Source organism: Parasteatoda tepidariorum, chromosome 9 (genome assembly GCF_043381705.1).
Source record: "Parasteatoda tepidariorum isolate YZ-2023 chromosome 9, CAS_Ptep_4.0, whole genome shotgun sequence".
Lineage (NCBI taxonomy): Eukaryota > Metazoa > Arthropoda > Arachnida > Araneae > Theridiidae > Parasteatoda > Parasteatoda tepidariorum.
This window is the reverse complement of record NC_092212.1, coordinates 59,927,747-59,940,465: the sequence shown is the minus strand read 5'-3', so window position 1 is coordinate 59,940,465 and position 12,719 is coordinate 59,927,747. Positions and strand designations below refer to the sequence as shown.

The following is a 12,719-nucleotide window of genomic DNA, read 5'->3' as shown; positions in this document are numbered from 1 at the left end:
TATATATATATTGGACGTGTTATATTTTTATAAACACATTAAAAACGTTGAAAAACAATATTAACAAAACAATGAGTAAATGTACTTTATATTTACAACGTCGTGGAATATTTCTACTAATTCTTAATTTTAATATTATCCCTCCTACTATATTGATTCCTTTCTCAATAATTCTTATTAACTCAATCAATTCTTATGCAATTTACTTGCATAGAGTTTATATTAAACTCAATAAATACAATAAGATTATTAGAGTTCTCCATTGATGAAGAATAAAGAAAAACAACAAAAATAAATGCTGTTCATAATTACAATTTCTTGAGAAATTTTTCATATGTATTAACTTTTAATTTTAATACTATCCTTTCCAGCGTACCCAATTTTCTTAATTAATTCTTGTAACCAATTCAATTCCAATGCAATTTCTTTTCAAAGAGTTTACATTAAAAATAATAACAAGACTAATAAATTTTCCTTTAATGTAAAAAAAATCTTGATATTATATATATTATAAGATAACAGTTTATATTTCCATAGACATTTGCATGAGTTTTTAATTTTAATATGATTACAGATATTTACACAGTATAATTTTAATTTCTTAATACATTTAAATTCCTATTTACTGCATTAACAATATTATAAAAAGCTTATTGACCTGAATTGATTTTCCTTGAAATCTTTGATTCCCAAACACTCATAAATCCATCCAGGTGCAAAGATAGCCATAGATAAACCAAATTTTCTTGCTGCAGAAGCAGCCTAGTTCAAAGGGGGAGAAAAAAAATTTTTAATGAAGTTTACTAAAATGAAGAGACTTTATCAAACAAAAAACATACATGTGATTGGTCAATTTTGAAAAAAGCTAAAAGTTTTTATAGCATTTCAATGAGAAATACTTTTGTTTCAATGAGAAAATAGTCAGTCATATATCTAATTTTGAAATTGCTTATAATAAATATACGATGAGTTACATAAATATAAAATTACAAAAATATGAAATGCAAAGTATGATTCAGAAATAGGAATTTAAATGCAAGTTTCAATTTACAGTCAGCTTATTATGAACTGTGATTGGAGATACAATATTCTGGATGTGGGATTTGTAATTAAAATGCAATGCATGTTTTGTAAATCATGTTAACATGCAATACAGGTTTCACAAATTGTATCAATAGAAACAATGAAACCTATACCAAAAATTTCATCTGAACAGAGCATAAAATTTTTACAAATTGAAGTGAGTGTGTTACTTTTCACCCATATGACACTGAACTTTTTTCAAAAGATATTACATTATGTTCTTAAAATATCAAATCAAAATTTAACTAAACAATGTTGTCTAAATAAAAAGTCAAAATTGTCTAGCTGTCTAAATTAGGGAAATAATAGTGCTTTATTACAGATTCGAATTTCTTTTAGTAGTTTCAGAAAATTACGAACACCCCCTTGGAAAAATTCTGCGTACGCCACTGAGTGGGAAATACAGTCAGTGTCTATAAATTCGTATTTTGAAGAAGAAAGAAAAAGCGAATTTCTAGGTTTGAGATTTTTTAGGAGCAAGCATTTGATTGATATTAGGGAGAAAAAAAATTTATATATACGAATGTCAAAAGTAATTTTTACATCCCCTAAAATCTGTTTGGAGAAGAGCAAATTTGAAAATCTGTTTGGAGAAGAGCAATTTTTTCATTAAAATTCCTTCCCATTCAATACTTTCCCACTAATATTCCCATTGAATATTAGTGAGGATTCACTATAATTCCTCCCCAATCAATACTTCCACACTAATATTCCCATTGAATATAAGTAAGGATTCACTGTAATTTTCTTTATTTTTCTTGTCTACATGTGGACAGGAGTCATTTTTTGCCAGCACTGCCCATCTTTACTGTGTAATAAATCTAGGAGAACAGATTTTCCACATTATTCATTGATGATTATTCATTTTTACGAAAAATGGGCATGAACTTATTCCCCTTTTGTTCTACATTTATTGAAAAAAAAAGTGAAAATTTGACTGCAAAAAATAGTTTTTAAGAAAAAAAGGAAAATTATAATTTCAGACCATAATTATAATGTGAACTAAAAAAAACTATAGAAAATGAAAGTCCATATTAATGTTGAAATTAACAAAAATAGCACCACTTCTATACAAAACAGAAAACAACTTTAGACAAAGTTCAAGATAAATTCAATCTATTAACAACTTGAAATGAACTATTTTTAGCTTTTAAAATTACTTTTTTTTATAACTTTAATATTTCTAGCATTTATCTATCTTGGTTAACTAGCAAGAAGAATGAAGATGTGTTCAATCTTTACCGCAAGTAAGAAATAATCAATAATATTGAAAAATTTATTGAGAATTTAGAACAGTAAGTGGTGGATCTTATTCTTATATAGTGCTACCTTGTAAAAAAATCTGCACAAATCTGCAATCTGTCTTTTATATGATGGTTTAAACCACCATTTGTCAAAAACTTGATACTCCTGTAATTTCCAGAAAGTTGCATTTTTTCCAAAAACTTAGAATTAGGAGCAAAATTAAAGATATTAAGAATTCAGAGCTTTTAAGATTTACTAAATTATTTTAAAAATAGTTCAATATAAAAATATACTTGTTTAAAATTCATAGTAAATGAGTTGAATAATTAATTACAAAACAACAGTGATTTAAGCCTAATTGTTCAAGAAAATTTTTTCATGTTTTTAAGATCAGCAAAAATACAGCTACACTAAAGTTGTGGGCTAAAACATTTGTACTAGTTATTGTTTCACTTACAACATCAGTGGAAAATCCACCTCCTCCAGGACAACCTCGACCAAACACATCAGCACCAACAAATACATCAGTCTTCCTCTCACCAGCCATTTCAACAGATTTTTGAAGGGTGTCTTTAGTCCAGTTATAATTCAAAAAGATTCCATCACAACAGTCAAAAAACATCCTGTAAAATTTGTAATTAAAAAATTAATATTCTAATTTATAAATGAATGCAGTATGCTCTCTATTTATAAGGTAAAGAGTATACTAAACTCAATACAGTACCTTTATATAGTAAAAAATATTATTTCTACTCGATTATTACATCGCACCCCGTCAAGAAAAGTGACACAAGTCAAAAAACAGCATTTGAAAAAAATATAAACTTAATACTACAAACCTTATTTCGTAAACCTTATTTTATAAACCTTATTAATAGCACAATCTAGAGATGAGACACTTTTTGAGCTTGATGGGGCACTTTATACAGATTTTTTATTGACATAATCTCAAAATTACTGTTTTTAGACTAATGTCACTTTTTCTGCTGGGCTGTGACATATTTATCTAAAGTTAATTTTAATTCTTACTTATCCTTCTTTGCGCTCAGTGGCACATAAGGCCCTTTACTTTTTGTAGTATAGGATCAACCCTCGGACCAGCTCGTTCATTCTGCCTGCTTCTAGTAATTTTCTCCCTGTTAGCATAGGTCTGCTTCTTTCTCACTTGTCTTTTGGCGCTCACGTTAAGGCTATAGATGGTATTCCTGCGGGAAGCATTCTCAAAATGTGAGCTATCCATTTCCATCTTCTTTTTTTTATATATATCAAGGGTGACTGGTTTCTGTTTTGATTTACTGTAGATATCTCAGTTAGTTATGATTTGAGGCCAGAATATTTTTAGAATATATCTTAAGCATCTGTTTCACCAACTGTTTGACTTTTTATTATGTAGTTTTGTAGGTTTCCATGTTTTTTGACCAATATATTAATACATTCTTTACCATTGAATTAAAAATATTAATTTTAGTCAATAGCATTAAAGAAATTGATCAAACCAAACCACTATCAACTTTTTAAAGCAATATTGTGCTTTTAAAATTCTTGATCCTATTTATTCTTCTGTCCTTAGCTTCCAATGAAATATTGCACCAAGGCATGTAAATTTTTTCATTTCTTTAAATTTCGTATGAATTTAAATTTCACCACTTTCAATTCTAATTACAAGCAAAATCTTGCAACAAAACAAGTTTTGGTTTTACGCTTATTTATTTTCTATCCAACATTTCCTGAAAAAATTTCAAAAATAGTTGTTTTGGACTGAAGATCTTCCTATTTGATGGCAAATAAAACAATGTCATCAGCAAATTCTAAGTTATATCTAATTCTTATATCAAAGAAATTTCACTCAAAACCATGTTATGTCAAATATTTTTTGGAGTAGGAATTGAATTTTTCTGCAAAAGTTGCCATTCTGTTGTGTCGATGAAAAAAGTAATATTTTTATGAGAATTTATCTTTCTATCTTTCTTTTCAACGAATAAGGGACGAATTTAGAAGTATGGACTGCTTAAAAAATATTTACTTAAACACTATTTTTTAAATACAAAAAATTAGTAGGACAATTTTAAAAAAGATGCGTCTGGCTGGACTTTTTAAGAAATTCTAGCAGTTTAAGTTTACTATAACTAATTCTTTTGAATTTCAAATAAATATTTTTGATAACATTTGTAAATTAAAGTTAGAATTATGGAATTTGGATTTATCAAATATCATTTCATATTTAAATGTAATGTTTTTTCTCTTCAATCAAAACTCTGATTTTTTTAATATTATTCTGCAGTGTTTTTACATGATATTTTCATGTTTCGTAAGGAGAATTAATTGCAGCAAATTAGTTTAACAATTTTAAAAGTGATGCCTCTAGGTAAAGACACTGAACTTTTTAAGAAATTCTATCAGTTTAAACTTATTGTAACTAATTCTTTTGAATTTAATGTAATTATTTTCTATAACATTTAAATATTAAAATTATCATTACTGAAATTAGACTTATTAACTGTGATTACATATTTAATAATTATTCTTTTTTTATCATGATTTTAATTTTTAGAATATTATTCTCTAGTATTTTTACATGCATTTTTATGTTTTATAAAGAGACTTACAGTTGCTTCTAAAGAATTTTCAGATCTGGCAGATCTAGATTATTAAAATTATGGTAATAATTTCTATAACTTATAAATGAATAGAAAAATAATTGATCTTATTAAGTATTAATAATTTCATACATAACAAAATATGACATTTCAAATTTAAAAAAAAAATGAATTTGATTAGAGCTTTGTTAAACATCATATAACTTAGTAAATTTTCCATCAAAGTAGTCTTTGGGAAATTTGTGTATTCATATGAAATTTTTAATAATTGTTCATAGAAGTCAAATAATATAAAATCATACCTTCTATCGACTTTGAATATGCCATAAAATAAATAAAATTAGAATCTTAATTAAGGCCCAGCCTGGGCTGCCAAGCTATTGACAATGATAATTTTAATTTATGGAAATTAATAGATATAGATACCTATTGTTTTCATTGAGAGCATTTTGCCATTTCAGGTCGCCAGTTTTAAGAACACTATCATACCATATAATTAAAGATCCTTCCTGACTCAAATGCATCTTTTTAGTGAGTGTCTTTAAAAAAAGTTCTAAAAGTGATATTTGGCATGACTGTAAAGATAAATAGGAAATTAAAGAAAGCAACAATATTGCAAGGAGATAATAGAAAACAGCAAGTAAGAAAATGTAAACATTGAAGGAAATAAAATTTATTTATCCTTCCTGCTATCTATAACCTAATAAATGACTTTTTTTTCAATTAAAATCTTTGATTATAATAACAAATTCATTATTGATAGAAAAAAAGGGTTAGCTTTAATTTTTAATAGAAAAGAAGGTTAGCTTTCTGATTAAGAAACTGACTTTGTTATGATAAGTGTCAAAAACTAGTTTAAATCATCAAAAACTGTCAAAAACCTAGGATGGGAGCAGAGAATGAGGGTATAGAAAGGAAAATGTGCTCATTTTTATAGCATAAAACTTAAATCTCACTAAACTAAATAATTAATATTAATTTTGTTAAAAATATGAATTTTATCTAAAAACGTAAAGTGTATTTCACTGTTGCCAATTAATAATTTCTTGCTTCTCGGAATAAGTTTAAAACTAATTAATGTTTGGAATTTCATCAACTTTGAAAAAAATTAATTTAAATGGAAACTCTGGAGTAGAAATTGTCTAAAATTTTATACTAAAAAATTAAATGAGGAATTAAAATGCCAGTAAGTTGATGAATAATTTGTAAAAATAATTTGCAATAATATATTGCTCACTTAATATTTTTCAGCACTTCAGATAAACAAAATAAAATGCATTCACTATGATTAAAATCAAACCAAATATCAAATAATAATGTTTCCAATTTTCATGTATCATAGAATTTTATATAATAAAGACATATTAAAAATTATCATTCATAAATATGATATACAAATATAATCATGAAACTAACAACCTTAAGATTATGTACATTAAATTTTTACAGTACATTTTAACAGTAGAGTATTAAACATATTTTTTATTTTTACTTTTTGGTGGCACTTATTGCATAAACAATTAGAATGTAAGTGAGCATTTCACTTTATTTACTTTGAAACCAAATCAAAATCCCGTTTTAAAACATCCCAGCTGCACTTCAATTGCTCCATAATAAACATTTTTCAAACATTGTGTTAACTCTTCTTTTTACCAGGAATTTTCTCTAAAACTGTAAGAGTCAATTAAAATAATAAAAATTTATTTGGTTATAAAAGTTGGGAATTCCAATCAGTTAAAAAAATTTTTTAACGCTTCTAAAGTTTAAAGCTATGTCTTCAAAATAACAGGTTTTAAAGGTGCAAAACTGCTGCACCATATTGTTTCTAACACCAAGTAACACCACTGTAACTAATTGATAACAATAAGCTTCTTTTTATTATCTCAGATTTTGAAAAAATATTTTGTTTTAATAACTTTTTTTTCAGCCTAGCTTAAAGCCGTCAACCATGTTTTGAATGTAAACTGGATTAATAACACTAAGATTTATTTTTCGATAGAATATTTAATTTTCATAAAAATTGAGATTTAAAAAAAGTTAGTATTTACTTGAAGTTTATTTTCAATGTTAATCAGCCATCCATCAAAATTAAAATAATTCGCAATTTTGACTAGTTGTGCACTAAGTTGTTCCACGGCATCTTCATTTTCTAAAAGTGCTTCACACACTTTTATCCCATCATCCCATTCTGTAATAAATGTACCTGCATAAAATAAGAAGACATTAAATAACTTTGCTTGTTTTAATTATTTAATATAATAATTGAGTGTTATTATATGTATAAAAAATTTTGTTATTATTATTTTTTTTTTATTCTAAACTTAGTGGTTTATATCTATGAAATTGAAAATTTTCATCTGATGTCCAAAAAATTTAATGGAAAAAAATCAAGCACAAAAATTAGAACTGAAAAAAAAAGATACTTCATTAAACATATAATTTCTTATTGCCTTCAATAATCAATGTTATTACGGATGCCAAAAAAATTCAATGAATATAGACTCAAGTATAAAAATACATTAAAAAAATTATTTCTTCACAAAAAAAAGAAGCTGATATATAATAAACCCTTTTTTAAACCCATACTTGGATAATAATTGGACTTTTCCTTGAAGCTAAAATATACTAAAAATATATATGTTAATTTTGTTATAATTAACATAGATAATTATTAAAAATAATAAATTTATTATAAACAATGTTTACGAAAATCAGTTTCTGCAAAGTGCTAAATTAATCTCAGAACAGTTTGGCAAATACGAACTTCTTAAAATAACTTGAAAGATTATTATTTAAAATGACATTTTGTTAAAGTGCAGAAATATAAATTTGTTCACAATGTATACAATGTTGTTTACAATGGATTTATTTACAATTTGTTTATGACAGTCCTTACCTAATATCTTGACACCATTTTTATGAGCAGCAGAAATCCAACCACAGGGAGGAATAGTCACTAAATGATGACTGAAGTAAACAAAAATATCAATACCGGTCCAATGCAAAAAATAATAATTTTCTTCTGTATTAGAACCATTTATGTGCCTACAAAGAGAGGAAATATAAAAACGCTTTTGATACCTTTCACTGATAACTATTGTATTTTTTTTTTCAATTTTTCAGCTAATCCAAATGAATTAGAATAAATACAAGATTTGCCTAAAAAGTTTAAGGATTCTCTGGAAGTATAAACAAAACTAAGAAACAAAATAAAATAGTAATTTGTGTTTGAGGGTTGTAAAAAATTGCTAATTATTGATACCATTCTGGGGTAAATTTTTACACACTAGCTGTTGGAGTGCCAGCAGTAAGCTAAATAGATTAGCGAATAAATCTATATATTCAATGAACTATTTGGATATGCTTAATATTTTGATACATGCTTCAATGTAAGTCAATAACATTCTTTTTCATTTCACTATCAAATGTTTCCAAGAATTGATCCAAGTTTAATTTTTTGGGGCCCATTTTTGCAAAAATATATGCATATATATATATTGGAAAAGTTTGAAAAAAATATTGTAATTACTAATGAAAATCATTCAGCTTTATCAATCATTATTTTTTATGTTTAATATCAAAAAAATTTCAAAATAAATATATGCAGTAATTTGATAAAATACTAAAAAAACATTCTTTTTTAAATTTTGCTTCATCATATTGCTTAAAGATTTAGATATTTTTAAACGGAAGATTTAGATTAGATATTAATTTTCTACAGGAAAAAGGAATGTACATCAAAAAATTTTAAAACAAAAGACAAGTATTGGTTTACTGCTAAAAATATGTAAAAAAAAAATGGTACAATCTATTTTTGAAGTGGGGTGCGCAGTGGGTCTACCTTCTCGTGGTGCACCCTGGTAACACTTTGTGGTTAAAAGATCTACAACTTGACATTTATGTCTCCCGCTTCCTTACTTACGCACTGTCCTGCTTTGAGCAAGTCTTCTCTAGCCGAGCAATATTGAGAAGCCTGAGACCTTTTGAAGTAATGGACTCAAGTTACTGCATTATGTTTACCCTCTTTTATAGTATTTCACTTTTCTTATTGTGCTGTAACTACTGTCCAATAAATTTGTCATTGGAAATAAAATTTTAAAAAATTTTGAAGTTGGCATCAATTATGCACAAATGCATATTTACTTGTAAATAAAAATAATTGGCTATAGCAAAGAATGCTTCAAAGTCAGCAAAATTATAGTTTTAAACATTAACAAGTTATTTAATACTTAACCACACAATGATACAATGATTTAAAAATTAAAATTTGAACCACATTTCATTTTAATCAGAAGATAAATAGTAGGCATTGACTTACGTTTACTTGACTTTGGCTACAGATTTTGTTTTTTCAGTTTAAATTACACATAACTTAAACACATTTTTGCAAGAGATTTTTAATAATAAGGTAGATAATCCCTATCAATCTCCAAAATAGTTTAATTTATTATTTTATTTATACATATTTTTATAACATTAAACTCAAGTAAAAATATTAAGAAATAAGAGTTCACCTATCTTCCAAATATCCTCCCTTCATGTCATGACACACTAAAGTTTTTGGGTGATTTTTTATTGGTTCTCTTTCTAAAAGTGGAAAAGTCCTATGATTTTTAACTAATGGTTTCCAATTTTTCAAATTCTCCAAAGAGTATATGGGCAAACATTCATCCTACATAGTAAAAAATAACATACTCAGAATTAGAAAAAATCATTACAAAATACGACAGAACAACAAAAATCATTCTAGAATAAACACAGATCAACATTATAGAATACATATCATTATAGAATAAGTCAGGTCAGAACAACAAAACTCCATATCTATAATGATTTTTTGATGTCAGAACAACAAAACTCATAATAAAATAAGACTGAACAACAAATCTTTTCAAAAGTGTGTTCATTCAGATTTGCCATTTGGAAAATGCTAAGAGTTTCAGAGTTTAGGCAGAGATGCAAAGCATAGAGTTGCTGGATTTTAGCCAAATCAAAAAAAGCAGTCAAGTTTGTTCCTTTTTTTTTTTTTTTTTTNTTTTTTTTTTTTTTTTTTTTTTTTTTTTTTTTTTTTTTTTTTTTTTTGGCGGGGGGGAGGAAAGGTTATACCACTTTTAAAAAAAAGCCACTTTTAAAAACACCAAAATTAAAAGAATTAATTTTATTAAAATTAATTTAATTAAAATAAATTAAATAATAAGAATTAATTTAATTAAAAGAACTAATAAATTTAGTTCTTTTAATTTTAGCTGGTGTTAATATTTTACAAAAACTGTAATAATGTAAAAGGGATTTAAAGCTGTTAATTAAGTATTACAGTAATGTGATTGTATGGTAGAAAGAAATTGGAATAGCAACTTTGTGCATAAAAATAGAGTAAGGAAATGGAATTAACCTTGGAAGTATTAAGAGCAAGAATTTTAAACTAATTGGAACTATAATTAGAAATCCCCTTTTAACATGAGAACACTGTTGAAATATGTTTGAAGCAATTTTGGACAAAAATGACTGGAAAAGAAGCAAATATAGAGCAGCAATTACATTATTAAAATTAATAACATTTTATAGAATAAATATCCATTAGAGAAAGTAAAATTAAAACCATAACATATTTTACTACATTTCTCAGAAGTCATCAATAAAATAAATTTAACTACATACATTTTAATTTTGAGCAATAAATATTGAAAATACTAATACAGGCTTTTTAATAAAAACTAGCTGGCCTTTTCAGAAAAGATTGGCTTTTTTGAAACCCTTTGAAAGCATGGGTGCCAGTAGGGGCAATTGCCTCTACACAGCTTTTAGTGTTAGGACATATATGATGGTAGATTGTTTAAAACAGCTTTTTAGATAAAAAATTTAAAAAAATTTAAAAAAGAGAGAAAAATTTTAATATTTTTCCTAAGATTACAGAAACCATTACAGAAAATTTAATGGGGATAATTTATGCCCTATTACCTCTTCTGACTTGCCTTTACTCTCATTCTCCCTTACACACTTTTTTTTTCCTTAAAAAAAACCAAGTAAATATTTTAAGTTCCAATCTCCATAAGAAAATGCTCAATTTAGATTATTATTATAGTCTGAAGATTATTAAACAGTTTTTCCATATTGCTCTTCTTTTACCTTTAATGTTTTTTCATAGTTTTACAAAGTAAAGAAGCATAGGAAATAATTTCTTTAATTCATAAAATGTTGTTTAATAAGGTCAGTTTTGAGAGTAGTTTGTTTATAATACTTTTGTATTACTCCCAGCTACCTTGGCTAAAGGATACTTTCAAACATAAAGATTAAAAAATGCTATAAGATTTCTATAACAAACCTGAGTGCAGAGATAGATCAGCACATTAATAGACACGACACATTTATATTGGCCTTTCAGGTAAAATTAAACTAATTAAAAAAGAATCCAGTAAAACTAAAATGAATAAAGTATTATAAAATTAAGTAGAGAATAATTATTTTTTTATTAATTTTATTTCTTCATTTTTTTATTCTCTTTATTTTTATTTTAATTCTTTATTTTGTTTATTTTCTTCGTTTTATTTTCTTTCCTTATCTATTTTTGTTATGGGTTTGAGAAGAGTCTTTAAAAGGATCTAATTTCTTTCCGGATTAACACCTGAAATATTGCTCTTTTCTAATTTGGAAAGTTCTTATGTTTTGCTTATCAATAAATGTAATAGCTGTAAATATGTAGATAAATAGATTATTAATGTTTTTGAATATTAATAAATGAATAAAGTAGAGATTCTATCGCCTGAGCAATGTTACCCACCATTCGTATCTTTGACGAAATCATATTTAAAAGAGGAAAAATCCTACATTTTAATTTGAAAAATTCTTTATGAAAAAAAACATTTTTCAGAGAATTCATTAGTGTTTCATTTTCATCACTCTCTGATGATGATTCCACTGAATTAACAAGTATGAACATATTTGAGAAACTCTGAAGAAATATTTTCTTTTTAAACAATGAAGAAAATAATCCAACATTTCAGCTTGATAAATTCTTTTGGAAAAAAAGTCTATCAGAAAATTAACAAGATAGCAACAATCAACAATAGATTGTCATCCTACTTCAATAATTACATTGATAAATTAAGAATGGACATTTTTAAAGAATAATTTGAAAAACTCTGCTACAGAGTTTTCAATTTATTCTCTTCATTTTCCAATCAGTTGAAATTCTTGAGAAAAAAAAAAAATTAATATAAGATTTGAATATTAAGTTTTCTATTTTCATAATGGAAAAAAATCAGATTTTGCTAAACCACAAAATAGAAATTTATGAAATTCGAAGACAGGTAAACTAAATTTAGAAAATTTACACCAATTATTTATGTGAATAATTAGTTTCAGAGTAAACCGAATACTCGACTTCACAGTTGAACAGCGCATTTATTATAAAATATTATCTTACAAGTCCACATTTGAATGATATTATCCCATCTACTACGTTATTATCTACTTTCTGACGTTTAGCTATACTCATTTTTAAACGATAAATACAAAATTTATAATATTTTCACGAATGAGACGAACACTCGATACACAAATAAGGTGGGAGCAAGTTGACAAGGTTAGTACATTTGATATAATTTGTGCTAGAAAATATTTCAACTTATAGCTTACTTTTTAAATTAATTACAAAATAAAAATTTCTTTACGGGTACATTCAGACTAGTTGTGTACTCTACAACTGCGGAAGGAAAAAAGTAAAAACGAGGTCACTCTCATTGCTTTCAAGCATTTCCTCTCTTTTTTAATTTCTAAACGCTAGTGTATTATCTA

General features: G+C 25.8%; 1 protein-coding gene across 1 annotated transcript in view; it reads right to left on the bottom strand.

Annotated features, from left to right (window-relative positions):
- Nucleotides 1-12,510, bottom strand: part of LOC107438070 (cytosolic endo-beta-N-acetylglucosaminidase) — a gene marked incomplete at its 3' end in the record, with an annotated part of 13,899 nt that extends 1,389 nt beyond the window's left edge. Inside the window, 7 exon segments of the mRNA XM_043052485.2 lie at nt 659-762; nt 2,786-2,951; nt 5,352-5,500; nt 6,974-7,128; nt 7,822-7,970; nt 9,440-9,597; nt 12,349-12,510. Of these exon segments, the coding sequence (XP_042908419.2) occupies nt 659-762; nt 2,786-2,951; nt 5,352-5,500; nt 6,974-7,128; nt 7,822-7,970; nt 9,440-9,597; nt 12,349-12,420 (953 nt within the window).
- Nucleotides 12,511-12,719: the final 209 nt, after the last annotated feature.